The 14,164-nt window shown below is 49.1% G+C and overlaps 1 protein-coding gene across 1 annotated transcript in view; it reads right to left on the reverse strand.

Annotated features, from left to right (window-relative positions):
* ACOT7 (acyl-CoA thioesterase 7) overlaps window positions 1–6,467 on the reverse strand; it is a 108,131-nt gene extending 101,664 nt beyond the window's left edge. The window contains exon 1 of the mRNA XM_070385125.1: window positions 6,116–6,467. Coding sequence (XP_070241226.1) covers window positions 6,116–6,342 — 227 coding nt within the window. The 5' untranslated portion in view covers window positions 6,343–6,467. The remainder of the gene's footprint in view (window positions 1–6,115) is intronic.
* Window positions 6,468–14,164: the final 7,697 nt, after the last annotated feature.

Consider the following 14,164-nt stretch of genomic DNA (forward strand, 5'->3'; position numbering starts at 1 on the left):
TTCTTGCCTGGACAATTCCATAGATAGAGAAGCCTGGCAGGCTACAGTCCATGGAGCCACAGAGAGTTGGACATGACTGAGCACTGACTACACTGCATATCTATATCGTATATGCATGCATGCTAAGTCAGTCGTGTCTGACTCTTTGCGATACTATGAACTGTAGCTTGCCAAATTCCTCTGTCCTTGGGATTCGCCAGGCAAGAATACCAGAGTGGGTTGCCATGCCCTCCTCCAGGGGATCTTCCCAACCCAGGGATCAACCTGTGTCTCCTGCAGCTCCTGTATTGCAGGTGGATTCTTTACTGCTGAGCCACCAGGGAAGCCCACCTATATTGTATACCTATAACTTGTATAATATTATACAGTAACTATGCTTCAATTAAAAAAATTTTTAATTAAAAAGAATTTATCACCAAAAAAATGCTAACCCTCAGGAATTCCCTGGTGGTCCACTGGTTAAGAATTTGCTTTGCAATGCAGGGGACATGGGTTTGATCCCTGGTTGGGGAACTAAGATCTCACATGCCTTGGAGTAACTAAGCCTGTGGACCACAACTACTGAGCCCATGCTCTGAAACAAAAGGCACCCTGGTGCCACAACAAAGAGCTCACATGCTGCAACCAAGACACAACGCAGCCAAATAAATGAATAAGTGTTTTAAAAAAATGCTAACGTGGCCAAAAAAATTAATAAATGTTTAAAAAAAAAATTGCTAACCATTACCTGACAATGCAAAGTGGCCACAAAACCTTCAGTTTGCAACAACAACAACAAAAAAATACATTACCTTCATTCTGGAATTAAGTGAGACACAATGAGGTGTACCTGTACTAAATTCAGGTCCATCCATTCATCTTTACTGGCATATCTACCAACTGTACCTATCACCAATGCAATGGACATGAACTTGGACAAACTCTGGGAGGTGGTGAGGGACAGAAAGACCTGGCACGCTGCAATCCATGGGGGTCACAAAGAGTCGGACACAATTAGGCAACTGAACACCACCACCAGCCGTATACTGTCACCCTGCTTATTTAACTTATATGCAGAGTACATTATGTGAAATGCCATGCTGGAAATCACAAGCTGGAATCAAGATTGCCAGGAGAAATATCAACAACCTCAGATATGTAGATGACACCACTCTTATGGCAGAAAGCAAAGAGAAACTAAAGAGCCTATTGATGAAGGTGAAAGAGGAGAGTGAAAAAGCTGGCTTAAAATTCAACCTTCAAAAAACAAAGATCGCGGTATCTGGTCCCGTCACTTCAGGGCAAATAGATGGTGAAAAAGTAGAAACAGGACAGATTTTCTTTTCTTGGGCTCCCAAATCAATGTGGACAGTGACTGCAGCCATGAAATTAAAAGGCAGTTGCTCCAAAAAAATAAAAAATAAAAGGTGGTTGCTCCTTGGCAAAGCTATGACAAACCTAGACAGCGTATTAAAAAGCAGACAAGTCACTTTACAGACAAAGGTCTGTATAGTCAAAGATATGGCTTTTCCAATAGTCACGTATGGATGTGAAAGCTGGAGCATAAAGAAGGTCTAGCACAGAAGAATTGATGCTTTCAAACTGTGATGTTGGAAAAGACTTGAGAGTCCCTTAGACTGCAAGGAGATCAGACCAGTCAATCCTAAAGGAAATCAGTCCTGAATATTCACTGGAAGGACGGATGCTGAAGCTAAAGTTCCAATACTTTGGCCACCTGATGCGAAGAACTGACTCATTGGAAAAGACCCTGATGCTGGGAAAGAATGAAGGCAGGAGGAAAGGGGGGCAACAGAGGACAAGATGGTTGGATGGCATCACTGACTCAACGGACATGAATTTGAGCAAACTCCAGGAGATAGTGAAGGACAGGGAAGCCTGGCATGCTGCAGTCCATGTGGTCCCAAAGAGTCGGACATAACTTAGCTACTGAACAATGAACAACAACCTTCAAAACGCAATAAATTGAAACGCAATAAAATGAGGTGTAATTGTACTAAAATTCAGGTCCATTTCATTCATCTTTATTGGCATCAGGTGCTTTGCTGGGCATTCCTGGCACAAGAGAAAACAAAGCAGTCCCTGAGCTCAAGACACTTAGGAGCAGATTTACATGGAAAAGCAGGGCAAGCAAAAGAAAACCTTGTGGACTTGACACATCTACCTACAAACAAAGGATTCCAGGTTACCTGCCCGGGAGACTGTGTCTGCCAAGGTCTCTCTCCATTGGCTCTGTTGCTGGAGAGCTAACTACAGTCCCCACAAAGTTTCCCCAAGCTTCCCTTAGGAAACCTTGCCATCAGAGACGTACCAGGAATCCTGGTTTTTAAAATCCTCTCCTTACTACACTGTCCCATAAGGTAGCCACCAGCCACAGGAAGCCAGCCTGTTTACACTTAAACAAATTTAAATGTGGGACTCCCCTGGTGGCTCAGTGGTAAAGAACCTGCCTGCCCGTGCAGGAGACAAGGGTTCAATCCTTGGGTTGGGTTCGATCCTTGGGTGGGGAAGATTCCCCTGGAGAAGGAAATGGCAACCCACTCCAGTATTCTTGCCTGGGAAATCCCATGGACAGAGGAGCCTGGTGTGCTACAGTTCATGGAGTCACAAGAGTCCGACATGACTTACGCAACAATCCTCCACATCCAACTGCACCTCAATCGCCACTCAGTAGCCACTTGTGGCTAGTGCCCGGCACGCTGCAGACACAGAGCATCTCCATCACACTCTTTATGGGACATGACCTTTAACTTCATTTGGACCAACACCTAGGAGCTCCTACTAGGGGCCCATGCTGATGCCACAATTGAGCCTCACAACTAGATGTGAATGTGAGCTTGAGCAGTAGACAAAACATGACAGTGGGGGACTTCCCTTGTGTCCAGTGGCTAAGACTGTGCTTCCCCTGCAGGGGATGCAGGTTCAGTTCCTGGTCAGGGAAGTCCCACGAGCCATAAGGTGTGGCAAAAAAAAAACCAAAAAAACCACAATGGAACACCTGACAGGGAACAACCCACCAGTTGCCTTCACTCCCTTGGCTAGCTGGGTCCAAGGCCACCCTGGTCCAAGTCTGTAACCTCTGAGAGCCTCATTTTCCCCTATCTGTAAAATGACAGAGTTGGGCTGGGAGTTTCTGGGGGTCATTCCCATCTGACATTCTAGAACTCTGGGTCAAACAAGGGAAAAAGCAATTTGTTAACAAAATATGAATTAGCATCACTAAGAATAAAACCAAAGAAAAAGGCTCTTCTGAGACTTTAAATGCTGTTGCAGAGCTTTCTTGTGGGGCTCAATCATAACGAAGGTACATGGGACTTCCCTGGCAGTCCAGCTGTTAAGACACCTCGCTTTCAATGCAGGAAGCACAGGTTTGATCCCCGGCTGCATCCAGGAAAGAAAAGAAGGAGACAGCACACCGCAGTGGCTTGCTATCCAAAGTTCAGGCTCTGAGGTAAACTGCTCCTTTTGTTTACAACTGCCTAGTGCTAAGAGTTGGGCATGACTGAGCGATTTCACTTTCACCTTTCACTTTCATGCATTGGAGAAGGAAATGGCAACCCGCTCCAGTATTCTTGCCTGGAGAATCCCAGGGACAGAGGAGCCTAGTGGGCTGCCGTCTATGGGGTCGCAAAGAGTCAGACACGACTGAAGCGACTTAGCAGCAGCAGCACTGTGCTAAAGGTTTTATATCTCACAGTAACAACAGGCACAAGACAAGAATACTGAGGTCTGAAGCCCACACCAGCAAGAGGCCAAACTGGCATTCCAACCACGCCCTCAGCTTCCTGAGTCTGGGTCCCGCTTCTCAGACAAAAAAAGCTTCCATGTACTTACAAAGTGGAAGCCATTCTGCCAGGCCCTGGATAACACTTTGTTTAGCATCTGGAGCACGCATGATAAAATGAGGGTCAAAAAGTTAGCCAGCTTCCAAGAGGCAGAGGCCATATTCACAGCTAGACCTGGCACTGCCTTCCCCAGCCTTTAGAGCCCCTCTCCCTTCAACACCTCCTTCTGAACCAAGAGCATGGGACAACTCTTGTCTAGGATGGTGGAGGTTGTGGGATCCTCTCCCTGCTAGACTGTGAACTCCCTAAGCTGGGAACCCTCCCTCGGGGGATTTCACTCCTTGAAGGCAACCAGGGACACTTAATTAAATTCATGGCTGGGCTGCTCTAGGCCAGAAGGCTCCTCTTTCAACAAGAGGTGTCTGCTCAGATGTCCTTAAAGGGCTCCACCCTGCTGCTACCTCCACTACAGTGTCCTGGGGTTTCTCTGGGCCAAGTCCTTGTGACCAGGGACCTCATCACAACCCCCTTCCACTCTCTTTGACAGTTGTGTTGGCCACCTGAGGCTCACCTCCACCAGGGATCCCACCCCCATGTCCCAAATCCAAGACAACGTGCCACTGTGAAATCAGAGAGGCAACCAAGTAAGCAGGCATTATGAGCAAGAAGTGTGGGCCCATGTGTAAGTGCCTAAGGCTGTTTATTAACTATATTAGAAGCTGGTTTTTAAAAAAGTACTATGTATAGATGGCTATTCACCATCCTGATGAAGTATTAATAAATAAAAGCCCAGCCTTCCATGAGTAGACTGAAATCAGTATCTACTTTTGCAGGGAGCAGGTGGAAAACAGGTGGGTCTGGAGACAGGAGACCTGTCAGGAGCTGCACCCCCTCCCTCCTCCTGTGGCTGAATGACCTTAAGAGTCTCCTAGGATCCCTGTCATCCACCCTCCCGGAAATGCCGGGCACACCAAACCAGACGCAAATAATGAACAAACCCTTTGTAAATGATGAGCTCCAAGGTCACTTGGCCATCATGAGGTAGAGACTGACCCCAAGAACCTGATTCCAGGCCTGTCTGTCTCTTAGGATCAGTTACTTCGATTACTATCCCCCTAAACCTGGAGAAGGTGGGGCCAGGACAGTCACACAGCCAATAACAAATCAATGGCACAAGGCTCTCTCAAAAATTTCCTCTCCCTAGAAAAGTCAAAACTGACCTTGAGGTCGGGACAGGACTCCGACTGAGTCAGAAGTAGGACTGGATTCAGGGGACCCCACGGATCCAGCTCAGCGCGCCTAGCCTTTGTCTCTTCCGAGACGTCAATATCCTCAGGAAACTAACTTGGCTTGAACCCAAAGTCAGTGTGACGCCAAACCTCAGAATCTGAGGAGCCGAGCCAAATAGGAAGGTGCTGTCACTGTCAGTGGTGCAGGAAGCACAGGCCCTGCCTGCAGGCTCAGCGCCTGCAGGGCCTTCCAGACTCCTCGCCCTTCCTCAGCTCAGGCTATACCCGCTTCCGTTCGGTTCGAGGGAATGGAAGGTAACCTTGAGGTTACCCTGCTCCGGTCGGAAATGAGCCGGCTCGAGGTCTTGCGCATCCTCCGGCCCTCTACCCACCAGCACCGGAGGAGGAAGGCTGGGGTGGGCCCCTGACAAGAACCCTTTACCCCCATTCTGTAAGATGCTTCTGGGCTCAATGGACCATCCTCTGTTCTTCGCTCTGCTGTCAGAAGGGAAAGGTATTTCCTCTTCTTCCGGTTAACAGCCGCCTCCCCCACAGCAAAACCTGGGCAGGGTACTGCAAGGACTGCGTAACTGCAGCCCTCGCCCACTCGGGCGCGTACTCCAGGGCTCAAAGGGTTCTGGCCGCCGCCCAGCCGAGTGGGTTACCTGCGCAGCACATGTCCGGGGATCCGGATGGCTTTGCACCACCGCCCGGATAACGACCTCGAATTAGGGATCTCAGTGGGACCTGGGGTGAGGCCCCAGCATGCTCAGCCACCCCGCGGGGCGGAGCTGGGCGGGGCGCGGGGGGCCGCGCTCCGACCCCCGCCCTGGGAAGGGCGCCGCGCCGTTTCCTCGCGCAAACGGCCTGCGTGACCGCGGCGCCGCCCAAGAGATGCGCCGGAGGCCGGCGCGGCGGCGCGCGGGGAGGCTGCCGGCTCTGTGGCATCTAAGGAGCATCCCGGCCGCGGCGGGGGGGCAGGATCCGGAGGTGACCGGTTCGGCGGAGGCGGGGACTGGGTAGGGGAGAGCGTGGGGCCGATGGGGGTCCGCCAGGCCCCCTGGCCGCCCGCCCGCCCGCCCGCCCGCCGTGCGCCCCTCTTACCGGCAGATCTGGATGGCAGACGGGGTCTCGGCGGCGGGGCCCGACATTGTGGCGGCGGCGGGCGGCTGAGGGAGCGCGCAGGTATCTAGCAGGCCGGGCGCGGAATGAATGAGTCCGGGGGGCGCCATGGAGGGGGAGGGGAGAGGAGGAGCCATAGCGCCAGAGAGGCGGGGCCTGGTCGCCGAAGGCGAATCGAACGCAGCTTCCCTCGAAGCTCCGCCCCGCATACCCGCCCTCGCCCTGCCCCCGGGCCGGTGTCCGCTCCCCCGGCGTCCGGTTCTGGCGGCGGAGGGGCGCCGCTTCCAGAAGGTTCGGCGGCGGTTGGGCGGCGCCTACACGGGACTGGGCGGCGGCGAGAGTGAGCCTCGGCCCGCGCGGAGCGTGTTCATATGGGGCTTTCCCCCGCGCGTGCCCGACAGTTCGCGGGCCTAGGGGCGCGCCCACCGCGCGGCGGGGCCGTGCGCTGAGGCCTTGCCTTCTGCGTGGGCTGAAAAGCCAGCAGGAGGCCGCGGCAGGCACGCGCCTTCTCAGATCAGCCCTGAGAGGAATTTGGGGGCGGTTTATCGTAAAGGAACCTTCATGGCCGAGCTGGGAGGCACGTGAGTGCACCAACCTGGGAGCCCGGAACCATCAGGCCTCAGCGAGTGCCTCTGCTGCAGGGACACGCAGCTGCTGGAGAGAGGCCGGGAAGTGGGATCCGTCCACACCGCCCGCTGGAAACCACCTCTGGGTCATTTCTGAAAGACTTGCCCAGAGAGCCGAGCCTTTGGTTAGCGATACGTGTCCTGCAGAGAGGAGGCCTAAAGGTCTGTTACGTTGCACAACGAGTGCCCTGTAATGCAATTCACGACCAGATCCGCGCACGAAATAGAGGAAAAGTGATCACTCTGCCTGCGTAATTTTGGAGAACTTTGTACTCCTTGTGAGACTTGACTCTTTCCGAGCTTTTTACCAGGAACACAAATTGCTTCTGTAGTCAGGTTTTTAAAAATCAAAACCCACAGAAATCAAGCTCCCCTATTTATTGTTGGTTGTTGAGTGGCTAAGTCGTGTCCAACTCTCCTGCAACCCCATGGACTGTAGCCCTCTCACCTCCCCACCCGCATCAGGCTTATCTGTCTATGGGACTTGCCATGCAAGAATACTGAAGTGTATTGCGGTTACCTTTTCCTCCCCCCGTTTATACTAATTAAATCGCTGGAAACATCCAGGATCACCAAGCCTGTTTAACTTCTTCCAATATTGGTCCTGAAATAAATTTCTTGTGATGGAACCCAGGAGCACTAGCAGGGTCTGCAGTCGTAGGCAAGGCAGATTCCTTATTTATAAAATGGTGTAATAGTAGTCACCTTCCAGACCTGTGGGGAGATGAAATGAGTTCAGGGAAAGCAGGTGAAGAAGTTAGGGCCTTTCTTACTCTCTGCTCATCTTCCCTGCTCATTCCCACTCTCTAAACAGCCATTCCAGGACAGTCAGTACGAAGGAATGAGGATTTCCTGAAGCCCTGCCCTACATGTGTAGGTGGGCTCAGGACTGTGAGACTTGGAGACATTCCTTTCTTCAAATAGCTCAAATCTGATCTGGGGACAAAGCCAGGACACAAAAAACCTGACTCCTACCACCTGCTGAAGAAATTCCTAGACTGGGGACTGGGCTAAGTGGTTCAGGATTAAATAGCCACGTCCCTCCCAGGGTAAGGCAAAAAACAAACAAAAAAAAAAAACGTGGAGCAAAATCAGCACCTTTGGAAAAGGATGTGGCTACCCTTTGGCCCAAGACAGCATCTGTCAGCAGTTTGGTGTGATAGGGCCCCCCAGGCCAGAAGAAGCCAGGGAAGATAACAGCCAACCCGCTTCTTCTTGTGTCCTGGATTCTGTAGGGAGAAAAACCATAGTCCGAGGTAATCCACTTGTGTGTGATTGCCAATGGTTTATGATGTTGCTCTGCTTTAAAGGAGAGCAGTGGGGGACCCAATCCCTTAGCAAAAACATCATGAGATTTACACTGATCTCGAAGAGTCTGTCACCTCCCCATTTTAGGGTTTTGTTTTGGTTTTTTTTTTCCTACTTTCTTCTCAAGCTAGCGGGGCCGTTTCCATCCCTCTCTTTCAGCAAAACTTCCCAAAAGAGCTGTTTATAAACACAGCCACTCTCCTCCTCCCCCGCTTCTGTTCTATTTGGAACCCACTCCACTCTAGCTTTTGTCTCTTCCGCTCAATTTATCAAGGTCACTAATTCCTTGCAAGTTGCTAAATCCAATAATCCTTTGTCAGAAGTCATTTTACTTGACTTCTCAACAGTATGGAGCTGGCATGATCCTTCTCTTCTTGAAATGCTTACTCCTTGCCACGTACTCCTACTACTCTTCTGGCCTCTCTGTACAGCTTGCTGTGGTCCATCTCCATTCCTTCCTCTCAGGACTTTGGAGAACCCCCAAGCAATGTTTGGACTCTTGGGGGCTCATCCTGTTTTATGGCTTTAAATCCTATCGATTGAACAACTACCTACCAGATGGCTCCAGCCTAGACCGCTCCCCTAAATCCCAGACTCCTGTGTCCCTGGCCGAGGCCACACCTCGCTGTGATTATATAATAGACATCTCCCACTCCCCCAGACTTGGTCCTCTTGCAGTCTTCCCCATCTTGGTAAATTACAGTTCCTTCCTTCCAGTTGCTCAAGCTAATAATTCCTCTCATACCCTTCATCCAGCCCATGGGTGAATCCTGCCCTCTCTATGTTCAAAATAAGTCTGGGACTTCCAGACTGGGCTCAGTGGATAAGAATCCATCTGCCAGTGCAGGTGACACCTGAGCATCCCTGGTTTGGGAAGATTCCACATCCCGTGGAACAACTAAGGTATTCGCCACAGCTTCTGAACCCTAGTGCTGAAACTACTGAAAAACCACACCCCCTAGTGCCTGTGCAAAGAAAGAAGCCACCACAATGAGAAGGCGGCCTACCGCAACAAAGGGTAGCCCCTGCCTCACCACAGTTGGACTTCGCTGGTGGCTCAGATGGTAGAGTATCTGCCTGCAATGGGGGAAACCTAGGTTCAATCCCTGGGTTGGGAAAGTCTCCTGGAGAATGAAATAGCAACCCCCTCCAGTGTTCTTGCCTGGAAAATCCCATGAACAGAGGAGCCTGGTAGGCTACAGTCCATGCTGTCTCAAAGAGTCGGACACAACTGAGCGACTTCTCTTTCACTTTTCACCACAGTTAGAGAAAACCTGTGCAAAGCTACAAAGACCCAGCTCAGCCAAAAATTTTTTAAATAGCTAGAATGGGATGATGTTTCCCTGTGATTCCAGAATCTGCCCATTCCTTCCTCTGTACGTGTGGCCTCTGATCCTGCTCTCCCCCTTGCTCATACCCAGCCATTTGACCCCTCCCATAGTCCCCAGATACACCTGGGCCACCCTTTCCTCAGGCACGCATGGGCTCACCACCTCACATCCTCAAGTCTTTGATATCACGTTCTAAACGAGGCCTTTCCCCACCATCCAATCTAAATTACAAGCCCTCCATGTTCCCTATCCTCTTTTCTGGCTGATTTTTCTCCTTTGCACTTAATACCATTTAATATTTATTTTATTCCTAGATTTAGTTTTTCTTGCCTAACCACAATGAATGTGCCCTGAGGGCAGGAATTTTTTACTGTCTTGTTCATGGTCTATTCCAAGCTCCTAGAAGAGCACATAATAAGCAATAAATATTATAAGAATGAATCAAGAGAGGTTTGCTAACAGCATCATATTTAACAGCAGCAGTTACTTAATTTGCACACACTTTCTTTGGACCAGAAATATTATCTACAAATTGTAATAAAAAGCATCATGTAAAAATTTATTCAAAATTTTTTGGAAAGACATAAGCTTGACACTTGTAAACTTTGAGGGAAAGGACTAGGGGGTAAGGCCTAAAGAGAGGCCTCATCTGTTTTTATTATTTTTTCATGTCACTATATACTAATGAATATGAAGCAACAGGAATTCTCATACACCAATGGTGGAATATAAATTGGTATAATCTCTTTGAAAATTAACTGAAAATAATTACTTAGGTTGAAAATAAGGGAGAATTCCCCAGATGCCTAGTGGTTAGGTAAAGAATCCACCAACGATGCAGAAGACGTAAGAGACATGGATTCCATCCCTGGGTTGGGAAGATCCCCTGGAGAAGGACGTGGCAACCCACTCCAGTATTCTTGCCTGGAGAATCCCATGGACAGTGGACCCTGGTGGGCTACAGTCCATGGGGTCACAAAGAAACACAACTGAAGCGACACACAGGCACTAACGGTCAGGATTCTGGGCTTTCACTGCAGTTGTCCAGGTTCAGTCCCTGGTTAGCATGGTGACCCAAGGACAAAAGAGCAGATAAAACCAAGGAGGGTGTTGGAATGCAGGAACAGAAAAACCAGACCCTTATTGTCCTTCCCTCCCCCATGTTGCAACTACAGTATAATCTGTCCCCCCTCCTACCCCATAGGGAGAAGTATACATGCCTCCCAGTATACATGCCTCATCCAATCAGCAAATGACCTGCAAGACTCCTATCCCACTCCTTGTACCCTGGGTATAAAAGTGAACTAAGGACCCCTGTTCAACATCGGTTCTCCCTTGAGCTGGCCCGCTGTTCTAACAGCATCTCCCACTCTAATGAACTTTATTTCCTTCTCATTCTGGAAATCAGTCCTGAATATTCATTGGAAGAACTGATGCTGAAACTGAAACTCCAATACTTTGGCCACATGAAGCAAAGAACTGACTCATTGGAAAAGACCCTGATGCTGGGAAAGATTGAAGGCAGGCAGAGAAGGGAACGACAGAGAATGAGATGGTTGGATAGCATCACTAACTGAATGGACATGAGTTTGAGCAAGCTCTGAGAGTTGGTGATGGTCAGGGAAGCCTGGCATGCTGCAGTCCATGGGGTTGCAAAGAGTTAGACATGACTTAGCGACTGAATAACAACAAAGAAACCTAAATATTATTTTTTAAATTGACTAGGGACTTCCCTGGTGGTCCAGTGGTTAAGAATCCACCTGCCAACGCAGGGGACATAGGTTCAATCCCTGGTCCGGAAAGATTCCATATGCTGTGGGGCAACTAAGCCTGTGGGCTACAACTACCAAAGCCCATGCACCTAGAGGCTGTGCTCCGCAACAAGAAGAGGCCAAACACTGCAACAGCTAGACAAAGCCCGAGCACAGTAACAAAGACCCAGTGCAACCAAAAATTAAATTGATTAACTTTTTTTTAAAAAAGCACTTGGAAGAGCACTTGGCACAGAGAAGGGGCAGCACACAAGTGGTGTGAACTAGCCCAGGAACAAGGCTGTCCTGAGTTCCTGGGCCCAGGACCGTTTGACCAGACAGATTCAGATCCCGGCCTTGGGACAGAGCCCTCTCACTGGGGTCCCCCTCATTCAAGCTGGGCTTCATACTAGAGAAGGACACTGCAGGATTCTTCAGGCACTGCTTGTCCTCCTGGGCACTGGGCAGAGGATGCTGCTGGGAGAGGAGGGCCTGCCCCCCCAACCCCCACTCACACAGCTTGTCTGTTCCTTTTATATTTATTTATTTGGCTGTGCCTTGCATCCTGTGGGATATTAGTTCCCAGACCAGGGATGAAACTCAGGCCCCCTGCAGTGGAAGCACAGAGCCCTAACCACTGGACCACTAGGGAAGTCCTTTCTCTGTTTCTTTTAATGTTGGTAGTATTGAGCTGTTTTACTAAAAATTTGGGTTTCTTGGGGACTTCTCCGGTAGTCCAGTGGTTAAGACTCTGCACTTCCACTGCAAGGGTCCGGGGTTCAGTTCCTGGTCGGGGAGTTAATATCCCACATGCCACCTGGCACAGTAAAAAAAAAAAAAAAAAGGCTTGTGTTTCTTAAGAAATGCTGGACGCTTCATGACTGTGCTTCTTGTCCACTGAAGTGAGTGGACACAACCCTCCTGTTGCCAGGAGGAAACATGTAAACAGAGAAGTGCAACCCCCATCCCAGCACCCCTACAGCCCTGGCTCACAAAGGGAGGACTGACTCTTAAAGGGAACTGCAGAGGCTGTCTAGAGAGCAGACCCCACGACCTCATGTGCACCACATTCCTAACACCTTTAAAATCGAGCATGAAGCCCTGGGACTCTGACCCCAGAATGAACCCTCCAAGGAAACCTAAAACTAATAAGAAAGTGAAAGTCACTCAGTCGTGTCCAACTCTTTGTGACCCTTATGGACTATACAGTCCATGGAATTCTCCAGGCCAGAATACTGGAATGGGTAGCCCATTCCCTTCTCCAGGGGACCTTCCCAACCAAGGGATTGGACCCAGGTCTCCCAAATTGCAGGCACATTCTTTACCAGCTGAGCCACCAAGGAAGCCCAAGAATACTGGAAAGGGTAGGCTATCCCTTCTCCAGTGCATCTTCCCTACTCAGGAATCGAACCGAGATCTCCTGCATGGCAGGCGGATTCTTTACCAGCTGAGCTACCAGTGAATCCCAAAACTAATAAACGAAGCATTTGAAAGCAGGACCCTAATCTGAGAAGTCAAGCCAAGAAGACAAGTCATTACATGGAAAAGAAAAATACAGAGAAAAAAAAAAAGTTTAAATAAAAAAAAAAAACACCATGAGTTAAAGATAGATGTAGATTCATTTTCCAAATGAAGCATTTAGAAATCATCTCTTGGACCTTAAGTAGGTCAAGCTTTAAATCAAGCATTATAGCCGTGCCCTGGTGCCTGCCCGTTAATAGGCTAGAGAGAGACTTTCAGACACCTTTGGCCTGGCAGGCCAGCCGGGCGCCTGGTCTCTGAGTTAGGAGCTCTGTAGAGGCACCTGGCATGAGGGAGTTCCCACATGCTTCATCCTTACACTGTCAGGCTTTAGCCCACAGCTAGAGTGCTTGCTAAAAATCAGAATAAACTTTCCCATATTCAAATTTTTATGGGGAACCCCATGATTACAACAAAAGCCACCCAAAGTCAGAGCACTCTGCTAGTCTCACACATATGATAGCAAAAAAGAAAAAAAAACTAGGGTCCCTTGTTTCTGAAGGGACCTGGAGAAAAATATTTGTTTCTTTATTTTTTTTTTTTTTTAATTTCAGGTATACACGTGCTCCCCATCCTGAACCCTCCTCCCTCCCCCCTCCCCATACCATCCCCCTGGGCCGTCCCAGCGCACCAGCCCCAGGCATCCAGCATCGTGCACTGAACCTGGACTGGCATCTCGTTTCATACATGACATTTCACATGTTTCAATGCCATTCTCCCAAATCTTCCCACCCTCTCCCTCTCCCATAGAGTCCATAAGACTGTTCTATACATCAGTGTCTCTTTTGCTGTCTCATATACAGGGTTATCGTTACCATCTTTCTAAATTCCATATATATGCGTTAGTATACTGTATTTATGTTTTTCCTTCTGGCTTACTTCACTCTGTATAATAGGCTCCAGTTTCATCCACCTCATTAGAACTGATTCAAATGTATTCTTTTTAATGGCTGAGTAATACTCCATTGTGTATATGCACCACAGCTTTCTTATCCATTCATCTGCTGATGGACATCAGGTTGCTTCCATGTCCTGGCTATTATAAACAGTGCTGCGATGAACATTGGGGTACACGTGTCTCTTTCCCTTCTGGTTTCCTCAGTGTGTATGCCCAGCAGTGGGATTGCTGGATCATAAGGCAGTTCTATTTCCAGTTTTTTAAGGAATCTCCACACTGTTCTCCATAGTGGCTGTACTAGTTTGCATTCCCACCAACAGTGTAAGAGGGTTCCCTTTTCTCCACACCCTCTCCAGCATTTATTATTTGTAGACTTTTGGATCGCAGCCATTCTGACTGGTGTGAAATGGTACCTCATAGTGGTTTTGATTTGCATTTCTCTGATAATGAGTGATGTTGAGCATCTTTTCATGTGTTTGTTAGCCAAAAAAAAACTAGGGTCCCTTGTTTCTGAAGGGACCTGGAGAAAAATATTTGTTTCATTCATCAAGTAATTGCTGATTCAGACTTCCTGGGTGGTCCAGTGGTAAGTATGG

The sequence above is a fragment of the Bos mutus genome, chromosome 16 (assembly GCF_027580195.1).
Source record: "Bos mutus isolate GX-2022 chromosome 16, NWIPB_WYAK_1.1, whole genome shotgun sequence".
Classification (NCBI taxonomy): domain Eukaryota; kingdom Metazoa; phylum Chordata; class Mammalia; order Artiodactyla; family Bovidae; genus Bos; species Bos mutus.